Below are 14,565 nucleotides of genomic sequence, written 5' to 3'. Positions count from 1 at the left end.
GAGATAACCACAGGATGTCCAGAGGCTATAGCAACCATGAAAGCATCAAAGGTTGTTCTGGAGAGGGGGGCAGCAACATCACTGAGAAACTCAGCTGTGGCTCTCCTCTAGGATGATGGTAGATGTTATCAGAGAACCAGGGTCCCTGAAACCAATGGGAATGACAGGAGCCCGTGAAAAGAAAGGTTCGATTGGAGCATGTAAATATCAAAAGCAAGCCGGGCACAATTATGGAAAAGATCAGAGTAGCTATGGGAGAGCCTGATCCAGAGACAGCTAGGGAGATTATTAATAGAATCAACATCCTTACAGGCCAGCAAGGGAAATGCTTGGGAAATATGGGAAGCCAACAAGGGTAATGCTCAGTCTGTATAACAAGAAGAAATTGAGGATCGATTATCAAGATGCTGAAGGCAGCCATCCCATAAAAAGCCACAATCTCTTGCCTGATTTCCAGACCCAAGCCAGTTTTTACACACTGAACCTTTTGGCTAGGCCTCTAGCAAGAAGTATCCTACAACACAAAAGCAAGTATATATGATAATTTACTCAGACAGCTACACACACAGAAGAAGAAAGACTACCCCACACATTTGAAATTGTTGAAATAGGGTCTAGCATGGTATTGATACTCAAGAATGTACAGTGTTATGATGCCCCCCGTTAGCGTTGAGGAATATGGAGACCAGGTAATAAAGTATTGGCTCAGGTCTGGCTCCTGAGATAGGAACCATGAACCCACCTGCTTGCCATTTCCTTAGTCTCCAAGTAAGTAATTTGCAAGAACATACATGGTAATTGTCAGAACTCCATCATTAGTTCTTGACCTATGGAATAAGGGTTGCTGTAGTTGGAAATGCCAAGTGAATGGCTCTGAAACTGCTCCCTTCTCTGATCAATATAACCAAAAATAATATTGCAAACTGAGGCAGGGCAGGGGGAGTGTTGGCAGAAATTTGCCAAAGGATGTTGATGTGGCAGTTACCATCATATTCCCATATAATCCCCTACCTTTATATGGCAAAGACAGAAGTAAACGTAACTCCTTTCCCTCAGGGCCATGTAAATTCCTCTATTCGCCAACAAATTATAGTAATCCTGATCATCTTTACTTTCCACTATATAAATGAAATCACCCTAAATGGGTCTGGTGAGCAAGAAGTGGTAAGTACCCTAGATGTCTTAATAAGACACATGTGTGCCAGAGAAGAAATAAACACCAAGAAAATTCTGACTAGAGCATGTTGAGATAATGCTTCTAAACAAAAGACAAGTTGCTGCTTGTTGTATCCTCCATCTTGAACAAAGAACATAGTTTAAATGATGTCTGGACCAAGAAAAGTTTTGCAACAGGTCCAGGGTATGATGCAAGACATCCTACCTGCCCCTTCAGTCTTATAGCCCAGCAGATCCAATGGTGCTCAAATTATCTGTGGAAAATAAGGATGCTGTAAGAAAGACTATAAACAGCTCCAGCAGAACTGCAGTACTGACCTCTAGACTTCTAGAGAAAAGCCATGCTCAACTCTGTTGATCACTATTCCTATCAGTTCTCCTTTAAAAGGAGTCAGATCCCAGTATGCTCCTGAGCTCTCGTAGAGACTAAGGACTTATGACCTGAGTTACTTTTCATGAACTAGGAATGCTGTCTGTCCTCAAAGCCATGATTTTGGACATACAAAAAATCCCAGTTCATCTTAAAAAGGAATAATTATAATTGAAATTGTGCTTGAGCACTTCAGAAAGGCACAAGTAAATTACATGAGCAGGCAGCTTAAAATCCCAAATTTTCACTCTTGTTTCAATGCCATATGTCCTACTATACCTATGGCTTTGTGAGTTCACCATGACCAGGTAACAGAGAAAGAAAAAAAAAAAAATCTAGCCTAGTTTCTAGATGGACTTGCATGATATGCCATCTCTGCTACCAATGGACAGTCACTGGATTATAATTCTGCCAAAGAGGACCCCCTACTGCTCTGGCCCGAGAAGCTATGAAGCCTTAAAGTATGAAGACTATGCACAGGCTCAGTAACAAGGACTTCCCCTAAGCAAAACTGACTGGCCACCACTCAGCGCTAAATGTCCAGCTGCCAACAGCAGAAGCCGAAGTGGAACCCTTGTTACGGCACCTCACCATGGGAAGCCAGCCTGCCACCTGGTGGCAGACATTATTTTGAACCTCTCTCATTTTGGAGGGGTTACTGATTTGTTTTCACTGGACAAATATGTATTCATCATATCATGCAAGGTTCACTTAGGAAAACAAAAACCTGACTCTAAATCACCTTCCAAGTCTTCCCCGAAGGGACAGGAGCCATTTACAAGGGCAATTATTTTACCTCAGACCTTTCAGAGATAATTAGATATTAACTTTGAGTGCATTCCCTTTACTGGAAACATAAAAACACCATCCAATAGTCAGACTAGGAGGTCATGATAGCCTCATGATAAACGGTATTTTGGCTCAGGTCTGTTTCGCAGTAAACCCAGTGGGTTTGTGGACTCGTTCCCTGGTTATTTCCTCAGTTTCTGACTGTACACCTGGAATAGACATACTAGTCAATTAGTAAAATCTCCTCATTGGCTCACTGTTTTACGACGTAAGTGCTACTATGGCAGGAAGGATCAAGCAGAAGCCCTAGAAATTAACCCTACCAAAAGAATAAACTAAAAGCAAATCACAGTCCTGTGGGAATTATAGAAATGTGTGCCACAATGAAGTAGTGGAAAGATATAGAGGACAGATACCCATCGCATCCTCATTAATTACCAGTTCGGCCTTTGCAGAAAATTGATGCATCTCACAAAATGACTGTGGATTATTGTAAAATTAATAAGGTGTGGTCTACAATGGCAACTACTATTTCAGATGGGATATTTGCTTTCACTGCTCTGAGTGCACCACAATCCAAATACTTAGAAATTCCCTTATACATTGTCATGATATACAATTCATGCTTATGACCAAAGTATGCATTTTACAGTAAAAGAAATACGGTTATGGGCTAACACCCACAGAATTAATGATAGGCCATCCACAGAAACAGATGGCCTGACAGAATAGCAGAATAGCTTATTAAAAAATCAGCTGCAGTGTTAGTTTAAAAACACCACCAGTGTTGTTCTCACACAGTCACGGAAACCAAGGGTTCACAGCAACAGAAGTAGTCCCTCTAATTATTACATCTCATAACCAGCCTGCAAAGAGTTTGCCTCCTGTGCCAGCAAGCTTAGGCTCTGCTATTCAATGGCTTAGTTCGAAAGAGAAGGATGCGTCTATTGTGGCACAGAGGGAAGGCACCATCAGATTAAAACTAAGTCTGACATCTAGTGATTCAGAGATTTTTGTGACAGTTTTGCACTTTTTGACGTGGTCGCTGCTAAACGATGGATTTGGAGAGGACCTTCTGGAACCCAGAAAAACATCTGGGATACCCTTAGTACATCCATGTTAAGTAGTAAATACCAATGGGAAACTATAACAATCCAAGATAGCAGGACTGCTAAATACTCAGACCCCTCAGGATTAAAGACATGGGTCCACTCACCACATAAAGAACCCCAATGAGCACTGCCTAAGCAAAACACAAACCCTGAATGAGAACTAAAAGAAGGAAGAAGTGTATCAAGTATATGTCATGGCTGGAAATAAACTATTCAGCTGTAAATATTTCTGTTACATACATATTAATTAATGAGTTTTTTCTAATCCCTCCCTTAGCATTGTGTGTTAGAAGTTCCTCTCCCCATGCCCTGCATCCCTCCCATGTCTCCAGCTCCTACAAGACAGCCTCTTCCTTCACAGTCCTCCTACCTGAGGGACCCAGTTCCTCGAGGCTGGTAACAATGCTCTCCCACTGTGCCTCCAACACAAAAAAAGTGTCCTGCCATTGACAATCTCTGAGTTGTCTGCCTGTCCTCTAGAGGACATCTTAGCTCTTCTGTCACCTATGTAATCAATTCCATGTATTAAAGTTATTTTGTTCAAATGATCTAAACTAGTTCTTTTTCTGACTTAAACCCTAAATGATTTCCTGACTTTGCCTGAATGAGAAGGCAAAACATCAGAAAAATTCATTAAATAACTGCTTTTAAAATTGCAGAAGTGAATAAAACATTCCTCCTACCCTATTTTTTCTTCACTTTTATACAGAGGATACACGATAAAACTTTTACATGTAGACTAAAACCCAAGAATTCATCGCTAATGAAAGGAGGCAAACTATCTTGAGAGATACACACTTACATGTTGGGATTAAAGACAAGAGCAAAGCTTGGAATGACATTAGAGCACCCCTGCCCCCGACACACATGAGACCTGGCACCATACCATAGGAGAGAATGGTAGGATGTGAGGGTAGGGTGTGGGAAAGGAAAGGCAGCCTCTGTCAAATATACTAATGTGTTTTAACCCCAAAGTTCCAAAATTTCTCTATTTATTTGGCCACTGTTGGGGCTATGGCCTGCCGAGCGTTCCTGCCTGCTCTGTTCCAATGTCCCTGGCAGCTGACCCTGTCACCCACTTACAGACAGCCCACAGTCACCCTTCACACATCCTTAAATGCAGAAGAAACTCATGCAAGTTTGGAATTTTGATTATGACACAGAGCTGAATATATTTAACTACTGACCTGAAACAGTCATTTCTAAGTATGACTTACTACCTGAAAAATAATGCCTATGCCACGTCAGAAGATGAAAATGTTTCTGATGACAACCACCACTATCACACCCAAAATCCTTAACTCTGAATTTTTTTTTATTATTGCGAGTCTTTTATTTGCTCCCTGACTTACTAACCTCTGTGGAGATAAATAAAGATTATCCAAACTAGAACAAGCACTACTTAGTGACAGCAATGGAGTCATCTACCGCCACTGACTGCATTAGGCAGAGACTCAAATTACAGGCAGGCGGAGAAGTGGGAAAGCTTTATGGTGACAAAAGAGGGTCTGATCTGATGGGACCTTGGAGACATGGGGAACCTGAGGCAGGCTGACTAAAAGAGGGGATTTCCCTCAAATACCATAAATCTAAAAAATTAGTATTGATGATAGAGGAACAGTAAAATACTAGTCTAAATATCACCAGAAAGTGATTATCAAAGCCTTAGTATAAACTAAAAGCATTTAGTCTGTATTTTATTCAAATATTATATGATACTAGATTCCAATGCATACCTTTGAGGAAGAAAAATGTTATAGATATTAGCTAAGCAAATGATTATTTGAATTCATAAAAATCTGTTGTTCTTATAGCATTACTACACTAAAAAAGTTATTATATTTGTAAATGCTTTCATTTTTAAATGAATGTCAGATATTTTAGAACTCAAAGGTAACAACTACTTTATAAAAACATTCATTACCTCAGCTAAACTTTTATGCAATTTTCATGACAAGAAACTAAACCCTTCATAGGTTTTGTGTAATTTTCTTTCTTCCTCATTTTTGATCTCTTTGACTAGACATTTTTAATACCATTTTTCTGTAATCACTGAAGATTTTAACTCTCATCCTGATTGCACAGCAAAGGCACTCAGATATAAAGAGATTCTTAAATGGGGTATAATTCTTTCCATTCTTCTTTTTGAAAAGACTAATGAAAGTTTGAAGTTATAGTATGAGAAAATAAATAAGGGATCATCTGATAGTTATTTCTTTTGGACAAAGGTAATTTTAAGCAGAAGAGTGAACAGGTGAGCAGAAGTGGCCATGATTAAGTTTGAGTAAGTGGCAGAGTGATTCACTGAGCTGTCTCTGCCACTAATAAATGTGTGTCCCTCAATTAACTAGTTACTAGTAACATTTAAGAACCTCCATTTTCTATCTATAGACCAAGTGGTTTGGAATACATAACTTCTAAATTCCTTTTCCAATAAAATAATGATACAATATGAGTCCGTGAATCTGAATATCTGAGAGTTAAATATGAATTAATGGAAACAAAAATATCATACCTTTGTACTAACTTTCATCTTTGTTTTACGTTTGCTTTGTTCTCTGGCTTCACGAAGACCTTTCTGAGTAGGACCTTCTGGTGCATTTTCCTTTTCACAATTTGGAACAACTATAAGATAATACAATTTACTTTTAATGTTTATACTGTTTGTAAGAAATATTATAACCAAAAAAAAAAGAAAGCCAAATTCATTATACACGTATTTTTTGAAGTATTAAACTAATAATATTAAAACCATACTAAAATGTTTTAAATGAAGTCTCAAATTCATTTCCCAAAAATGCAGGGTGGCATTGCTGCAAGGTTAGTGAAACAGCATTGCGAGCCAGTTGAAGAGCATGTGAGCCAATCTCCAGTTACATTATATCTAAATTCCTGTTATCATGAGGTTTCATGTGTTTATAAACAAAAGTTGAAGGGGGTCAAAGGAGAGAATGGTAAGCAATGACAAAATTTCCCAAGTGGAACTGGATAATAAACGAGATTTTTAAATGAATATTGTATTAATAAAAGATTCTCTATGATTCACAATGTTGAGAAAAAAAGAAAAGAAAACACAGGGTAACATTCCAATATAGTTGTAACATTAGTCCCCACACTCTCCTGGACGTAAAGAGCAGTCCTAAAGGAATCATCTGAGGGAAAAAGAAAAGTGACAGGAAAAGTCTGTTTCTTTTTCACATCTTTCCATATACATATACATGTTCAGGTATACATAATTTCCCCCTGTATTTCTAAACAGCCAGCAGATTTCAAATAACTAATACGGTTATAATCATTAACTCATAATTAAGTGACTAAATGTTCTAATTTATAACAATTTATAATAGAGAAAAGATGATGAACACAAAAATATGTGGATGATTTTAATGTCAAGGCTCTCAAAGAATCCTGACGTTATAAAGTAAGGAAGCATATGCTAACATTTAGTTTCTTTCCTGATCTAATTTTTCCTATTCAGTACCAGTTTCACGGAAGAAAACTATCAAAATAATCCCCACAATAACATAAAAGCCGAATGCTGCATAAGTTAGTACTACATGAAAGTACTTTAAAAACTTCTAACGCTAGGGTATCCAGACTGCATGTCCTCGCTCTGCAGTGCCACAAGTTAGAGCCCCACAGCATCTGGAAGTCAAAATGTGGAGAAAAGGCAATAATTACAGCTCACTGAGATTAGAGAAAAATTTTCACTTCAAATTCTCTTTTATTGTATTTTCCTCTTCAACAGCCAAGAGTGAAAGCCTGATAATGATACTAATTTAAAATAATAATTGTTCGCATTTATGCCTCATGGATGTTTTACTATCTAACAGGTACTGGTCTAAACAATTTACATGTATTATTTCATGAAATCCTGTCATTAACCCTGTGAAGGTCACTACCTTTTTTTCCCTTTTACATATAAGGAGAATTTGTATAGTAATATCTACAGGGAAGAAAGGAGAAAGCAGTAAGGAGAGAAATCCAGGATTCCAGGAGATAATTCTAGGAATACGAGCAGACCTCAGATAGCATGCAAAATATTACTAAGCACCACTTCGTGAAAGAAATAAAATAAAAAGCAAGAAACAAACAAACAAAATGGTAAGGATAAATGAAAGTAACAAATCAAAAAGGGCTTGGTTTATATATGAGGATATGTAGTTGTTCCACAATCAAGATGAAATTACAAGAACTTACACTTTATAAAAATATTTTAGGAAAAAAACCGACATTTGCAACCAAAACATGAGAATACACATTGCATAGTGTATGTGTAATTGAAAGAAAAATAACACTTATTTCTCAATGTACCAATAATAAACATGATTCCCACTCTCTATCAGATAAATATCACTTTATACAAAGATTTGTAGAACAAATGAGAGACTCAAACATTGGGTCCTTGTCACATTCATAAAAGTGCATATAATTTTCAAATTCCACATAGTGCTTCTTAATGTTTAGTAACACCATGGCAAAGTCCATTTCTCCATCACAGGATCCTCATGCTTATCATCTAATGCTTGTTAATGAAAAGGCCTATAGCACTGACTGCTGCTATGCAGTTTCCCAAATTTTACTTGGGCACAATCATTATCTTAAGGAAGGTACAATTCCTTAAGAGAAATAAAGTAAACATCAAATAAACAAACAAATTTTCACTTATAGAAATTATAGTTATTGTACTCCCAGTGCTAAATTTCACCCATTCAACCATTTCTTCACGTTTGCACACATTCAACCAATGTTAACTGAACATGTTCAGGCCCCTGGTTAAATGTCAGATATGCATGAATATATTCATTTAACAAATACGTAAGTACCTATATTGTGCCAGTCCCTAACTCCATTATAGATTAAACACAGCTGAAAAAAGAATTACTTAACTGAAAAAAATGTTTTGAAGAAATTATCCATAGTTTATCCCAGGGAGATAAACAGAAAATATCTAAGAGATTAGGAAGCTAAAATGAGATCAAGTACACATCTAATTGGAATTCAAAAAAAGGTAACAGAGATGAAGGGAAAGAGATTATATTTGAAATGATAATATATCTTTCTAAACTAGACCATATACTACATACAGTCATAAGAAATTGACATCTTGTAGTGAAATTCTGCACAACAAAAAATACCCAATTTAAAAAGCAATTAATTAAACTCAAACCTTTGCTCTACTATATATGACATCTGTTTGTGATGCTGAAGTCAGCTTTCACAGTTTTTCACTTCATAAAACATTTCCAATTTCTAGAAGTTCTTCCTGAATTCATAGTTTCCTATCATAAATTACAAGATATCATAAAATACAATTATATGTATTTTTATAACCTACTTTGGAAATAGGTATCATTGTATTCAAATTGCAACCTCATATGAAATCAAACATCAGCTAACACAAACATAATAAAAACCAGCATACTGATAAACTTTTTGAGCTTATATAATTTGTACAAAAAAAGTTTTATCTCATAATATGTAATACTAAAGTGCTTTCTGTGTAGTTTCTTGTAAATATTTGATACATATTAATTTCCATTACAACAAAGAAAAATGTAACAAAACTATCACTTCAAATATCTAGCTGATAATAATTCACTATTTCATAGTTTCTCCTAGGAATTTTTCTATTATTCTACATACCAGACAAGAGTAAATATAGAATTATAAATTATAAACCCTTTTCAGGTAAGAAATTTGACTACTAAAGTATTAATATTCTCTCTAAGTGGTAGCAATTATGGATAATTTGTAAAACATTTTATCATTTAAAATTTTTCTGTAATAAACACATCACTTTGATAGTCAAAAAATATGGTACATTTAAAATTCTTTGATAACTACTCCAAGTGAGTCCAAGTTTTATCTTATTCCTTAAATTCAGATTAAATAACAATTAATTAGTCTTTTTCCCGAAGTTCAGAGTAAATGACAATCAAGTCATTGTTTCCTAACTACAGGGAGAATTACATTTAATCTGAAGAATTTCTACCGCCATACCAACTTCTGTTCAAAATGAACGAAAAATAGGTAGACAAATGACAGACAGATAAAATATTTTAAAAATTAAGCCAAAATGAGAAAATGAAAAGGGAAAGAGTTAAATATATTAAAATAATTGTGAAGGACAGCAGGATTTACAAAGAACCACCAGTTAACCAATAAACCAACTTCTTTTCAAAGTTGCCTAAGTAAGGTTCTAGTTGATCAGCCAATCTGAGTAATAACAGAATCTGAGATCACACAGCCAAATGCTGGCATGCCACAAGGAACTTAGGAAAAGGAACTGCAAGTTCTTTATCTAAAACTAGAAGGCATGTTTATAAGGAGCACAAAATTATTCAGTACAGAATTTAAGGATAACTTTTATTCAGGTAATTGAGACTATGCAACTAAAAATAAATAAATAAAACATGTTTTCTTCATGTTGGGCTTGAATTTATTTCTTTTGATCAAAAGTCACTTCAAAACATCACAGATAAAAATGTAATTATAAACTTGATCTTCAAAGTAACTTATAAATGTCAGTCTAGAAAAACATGTAATATATTCATTTATAAATTAGATTAAATACCAGGAGATAATTTCATAAGGAGTTATCTATAAACCATTATTTTATTTTAATAGAGATGTCAAGGATAAATAAATAAAATCATTAAACTCTTATAAGTAGAACGTAACATTTAGAGATTAACTGATGCAAGCATCAATTCAATGCACAGTTCAACCTTTATGCTGTCTTATATTTATTGTTTTTCACAATCTTTATTCAATTTGACAGTTAGAATTCCTGAAATTATGGTAGTTTCACATCATCATATTTATATCTCATTGTATTCTTCTTAAAAGTTATATATATATGAAAAAAATAATTTCTGATGTAAACAGAAATATATATTCTTTGAAAAAAATGCAGTAAGGAAAAAATGAAGAAATAATCACATTACACAGAATTACGTAAACATTTTGGTGTTTCACATATTTAACAGACATGATCTTATACTACATGTTTTTACTTCTTAACATTAATATTTTAACATGAACTTTTTTTATGTGTGATTTTTAAAGACTTTCTAGTATTGTATGATCAACTATATTGAAACATTCACTTGTGATTAAAGATTAAGACTGCTTGTATAGTTTTGTTACTATAAATATGAGTGCAATAAACATCCTTGTGCATAGACTCTCTAGGCGTCACTGAGCATAACTGATATTTCTTTAATATAAAATATTAGGAAAGGAACTACTGAATCAGGCTGAGAAAAAGTTTTTGAATATGAGAATTCTACACATTTCTTTTAAGCCTTAATCAATCAGAGAACACAATGAACAGTCATCTGGAAATACCAGAATGTTATTTTTATTAAAAATTCACCATTTTGCAGTCTTTCTATATTTTAGAGCTTCCCAACATTCTTTTCTAAGTCAACATTATTGAGGTATAATTTACATAAAATAAAATGCATACATTTTAAGTGTAGAGTTGAGTAAGTTTTGACAAAGATAAGTAGGCATATAACCAACCACCTATATCTTCAAATCAAGATATAGAACATTTGCACTACCTCCCAAATTATTATTTTCTTATCCTTTACATACCTTATATAGCATTATTTTACAAGGCTATAATTTGTTTTTATCAGTCACTTTCCTTTTAAGAAAATTAAGAAGAGGAAATCTTAACATTTACATTAACCAGAATTTAACATTTCTAAATCTCTGTACAGTATTCAGTTCTGCAGATCTAAGTTTCTTCTGGCTTACTTTTCTTTTGGCCCAAAGAAAATAGTTTAGTATTTCCTGTACTTTAGAATGGCTTGCAACAAAATCTGTCAGCTTCATTTGTATTGAAATGTTTATATTTCACTCTAATTTCTGAAGGATATTTTTATTGAATATAGAATTCTGAATTAAATTTTTCTACATTTTAAAGATGTCATTTCATTGTTTCTAGCCTCCAATATTTCTGATGAGAAATAAGCCTTTATTTGTAGTATTGTTTCCCTGTAGGTAACATGTTTTTTCTCTCTTGCTGATTTCAAGATTTTCTCACATAAATTTTGAGTATGATGCATCTAGGCATGATTTCTTTGTGTTTATAGTTAGCTGCTTTTTTTGGATCTGCGAGTATATGCTTTACATCAAGTTTGGAAAATTTTAGGTCATCTTTTAAATATTTTTATGCCCCATTCTCATTTTTTTTCCTTTGGGACTCCAATTACTTGTATGTTAAACAGGCAAATTTTCCTTCCTTTTTTTTCTCTCTCTTCTTTAGAATAGATGATTTTTATTGATGGCTCTTAAAATTCACTGACACTTCCATCATCTCCAATCTATTGTGAAGTATAAAATTTTGATTTTAGTTACTATATTTTTCAGTAAGAGATTTCTATTTCTTTTTTTTTTTGAGTTTCCATTTATCTGCCAAGATTCTCTACCACTTCATTTATAATGTAATATTTTCCTTTAAGTGCTTGATCATATTAAAAAATAGTTGCTTTAGCATTTTTATCTGCTAAATACAACACCTGGGCCATCCGAATATAGGTTTCCATTTATTGTTTTTGTCTTGATTGTGGATCATATTTTCCAATTTCTATAACATAGCTAGAAAAATGTAATTATACACTGAGCAGTATGAAGGTAGATTATTAAAGACTCTGGACAATTATCTTCCTCTGAAAGGTACTGATTTCTGTTCTAGTAAGCAGTTTAATTTTTTGATGATCACCTTGAATTCCAGGCTTAATTTTATGGTCTGTTCGAGTGGATCCATGGAAAGCCCTAAATATTCCCCAAGGTTCTCTAACTTGGCAAAATTCAAACTCTAAACTCTGTTTCCCCTAGGAATCCTGTGTAAGCTTTCTTTTTCGTTTTATAGGGTGGGTACAGGATGGTTAATGTTAATATGGTGTCAACAAGGTGTTGAAGAGGTCTTTCCATCCAGGCCTGGCCAGAATGCCAATATATCCCATCACTGCTTGACAACTAGAATCCCTTGTCCCCTCTTTTTTTTTTTTTTTTCCCACTGGTTTTAATTTTTATTGGAGTATAGTTGATTTACAATGTTGTGTTAGTTTCAGGTGTACAGCAAAGTGAATCAGTTATATATATACATATATCCACTCTTTTTTAGATTCTTTTCCCACATAGGCCATTACAGAGTACTGAGTAGAATTCCCTGTGTCATACAGTAGGCCCTTATTAGTTATTTTATATATAGTAGTGTGTATATGTCAATCTCAATCTCCCAATTTATTGTCCCCCTCATACCCCCTGGTAACCATAAGTTTGTTTTCTACATCTGTAACTCTATTTGTGTTTTGTAGATAAGTTCATTTGTACCCTTTTTTTAGATTCCACATATAAGTGATATCATATGATATTTGTCTTTCTCTGTCTGACTTACTTCACTCAGTATGACAATCTCTAGAATAGCCAAAGGAATCTTGAGAAAGAAAAATGGAGCTGGAGGAATCAGGCTCCCTGACTTCAGACTATACTACAAAGCTACAGTAATCAAAACAGTATGGTACTGGCACAAAACAGAAATATAGATCACTGGTCCCCTCTTAATCCTAAGGAGCCTTTTCTCTCTGGCAAGTCTCAGGTAGTCTTGCATGTGTAGCCCAGCCATCAGCTAAGGACTCATAGTACACTCTCTCACAAACCAGGCCACTGTTCATTGCAGCACTCTCTTATCTGGTGCCCTTTCCTACAGATTCTAGATGCTTCAACAACTTATGAACTATAGTCTGCCTTTTCAGTTCAAACAGGACTGCCATGCTCTTCTTGACCTCCATCGCCATAGAGTTTGGTTTGGCAATTTTCCCAGACAAAAAGTCATGATGATGGTGAAGCTCAACTTACAAATTTTCCTTCTATCATTTGCCTTCTGTGACTTGTGATGTTTTCCAATGCCTAAAAATAGTTGCCTCAAATATACGGTTGAAAAGTCACCCTATCAGCATTTTGAGTTCTGATAAGATTGAAAAATCACCAACCAATAATAAATTACAGTTTTATTATAGTTCACTTTTACCTCTAATTTCAGGAGCATGGAAAGTATGCCCTATTTCCATATGCTTCAGTGTTTCTTGAAGTCCAGAAATCTAAAAAGTAAAATCCAAAGATATGAGGTTATATACTAAATAACTCAAAAAATGGGCTAAAATGCAATGTTTAAATATTGATTACAAAATACAGAAAACATTAATTTCTCTTGGATTAATCCCTATGTATTTTAAAAATTTAACCATTAATTGCAACAAAAGAAAACATAATTTTAAGTTTAAATTCAATTCCATGGCAAGTATTAAGTGTCTATTATGGGTAAACGTCTGAAACATTTATTTCACAGCATAGTTTCCTGAGACAACAATACTCGTTGCACACTTTTAATGATAATTATTGAGGTGTCTACTTTGAGAGAGTTTTCTCCTCTGTTGAAATTGCTTCACAACAGCCTAATTCATCTTTATGTCCATAAAAGATGAGGTATTACTTGGGAAGTAAAATATGAAGAGACTGTTGTTATCCTAAAACTCTTAACTCATTTTCCACCAACAAACTTATTCCTTGTTTTATTCAATTTGTTAGCTTGGTGGCATACCATTTACTGATATTTCCTGAACAACGGACTTAAATTAAAATTTCAACCTTAAAAAGCTATCTCATCCCTTATATGATTATGCCAACACAAAATATCATCTATTTAATTATATACAGATACAACATTTTTCTACTATCATTGAGTAGCAACATTTCTTTATTAATGGAAAATATCAGATAATAATTTGTAATCTATGGATTAGTGCTCATGAAATGCCTGGGTGGGAAAAAAAGTGAAAATTTTATATCTATTCTTGGATGCCAAATGGATTATAAAATTTTTTAATGAATTTCTTATTTAGTATAGTGTAAAATTTACATAAAAGTTGCAAATGTGGTACAGAGAGTTCCTGTATACCCTGTTTCCCCTGTTAATGCCATGCATTACCATGGTACATCATCAGGCTCAACATCCAAACCAAATTTGGTTGGTGGTCCATCTATAGTTGCCCACAATAGTTCCTTTGTCCTTTGACATACTCCATTATCGTATTGGGTATT

At 34.4% G+C, this 14,565-nt stretch overlaps 1 protein-coding gene across 1 annotated transcript in view; it reads right to left on the bottom strand.

The window, feature by feature from the left end:
- SPAG16 (sperm associated antigen 16) overlaps positions 1–14,565 on the bottom strand; it is a 913,876-nt gene that overhangs the window by 850,080 nt on the left and 49,231 nt on the right. The window contains exons 8-9 of the mRNA XM_007187870.2: positions 13,496–13,565; positions 5,963–6,072 (exon numbers count right to left, since the gene is read on the bottom strand). Coding sequence (XP_007187932.2) covers positions 5,963–6,072; positions 13,496–13,565 — 180 coding nt within the window. The remainder of the gene's footprint in view (positions 1–5,962; positions 6,073–13,495; positions 13,566–14,565) is intronic.

The sequence above is a fragment of the Balaenoptera acutorostrata genome, chromosome 8 (assembly GCF_949987535.1).
Source record: "Balaenoptera acutorostrata chromosome 8, mBalAcu1.1, whole genome shotgun sequence".
NCBI lineage: Eukaryota > Metazoa > Chordata > Mammalia > Artiodactyla > Balaenopteridae > Balaenoptera > Balaenoptera acutorostrata.
Note: the sequence above shows the minus strand (reverse complement) of the source record. Positions and strands in the feature narration are given on the sequence as shown.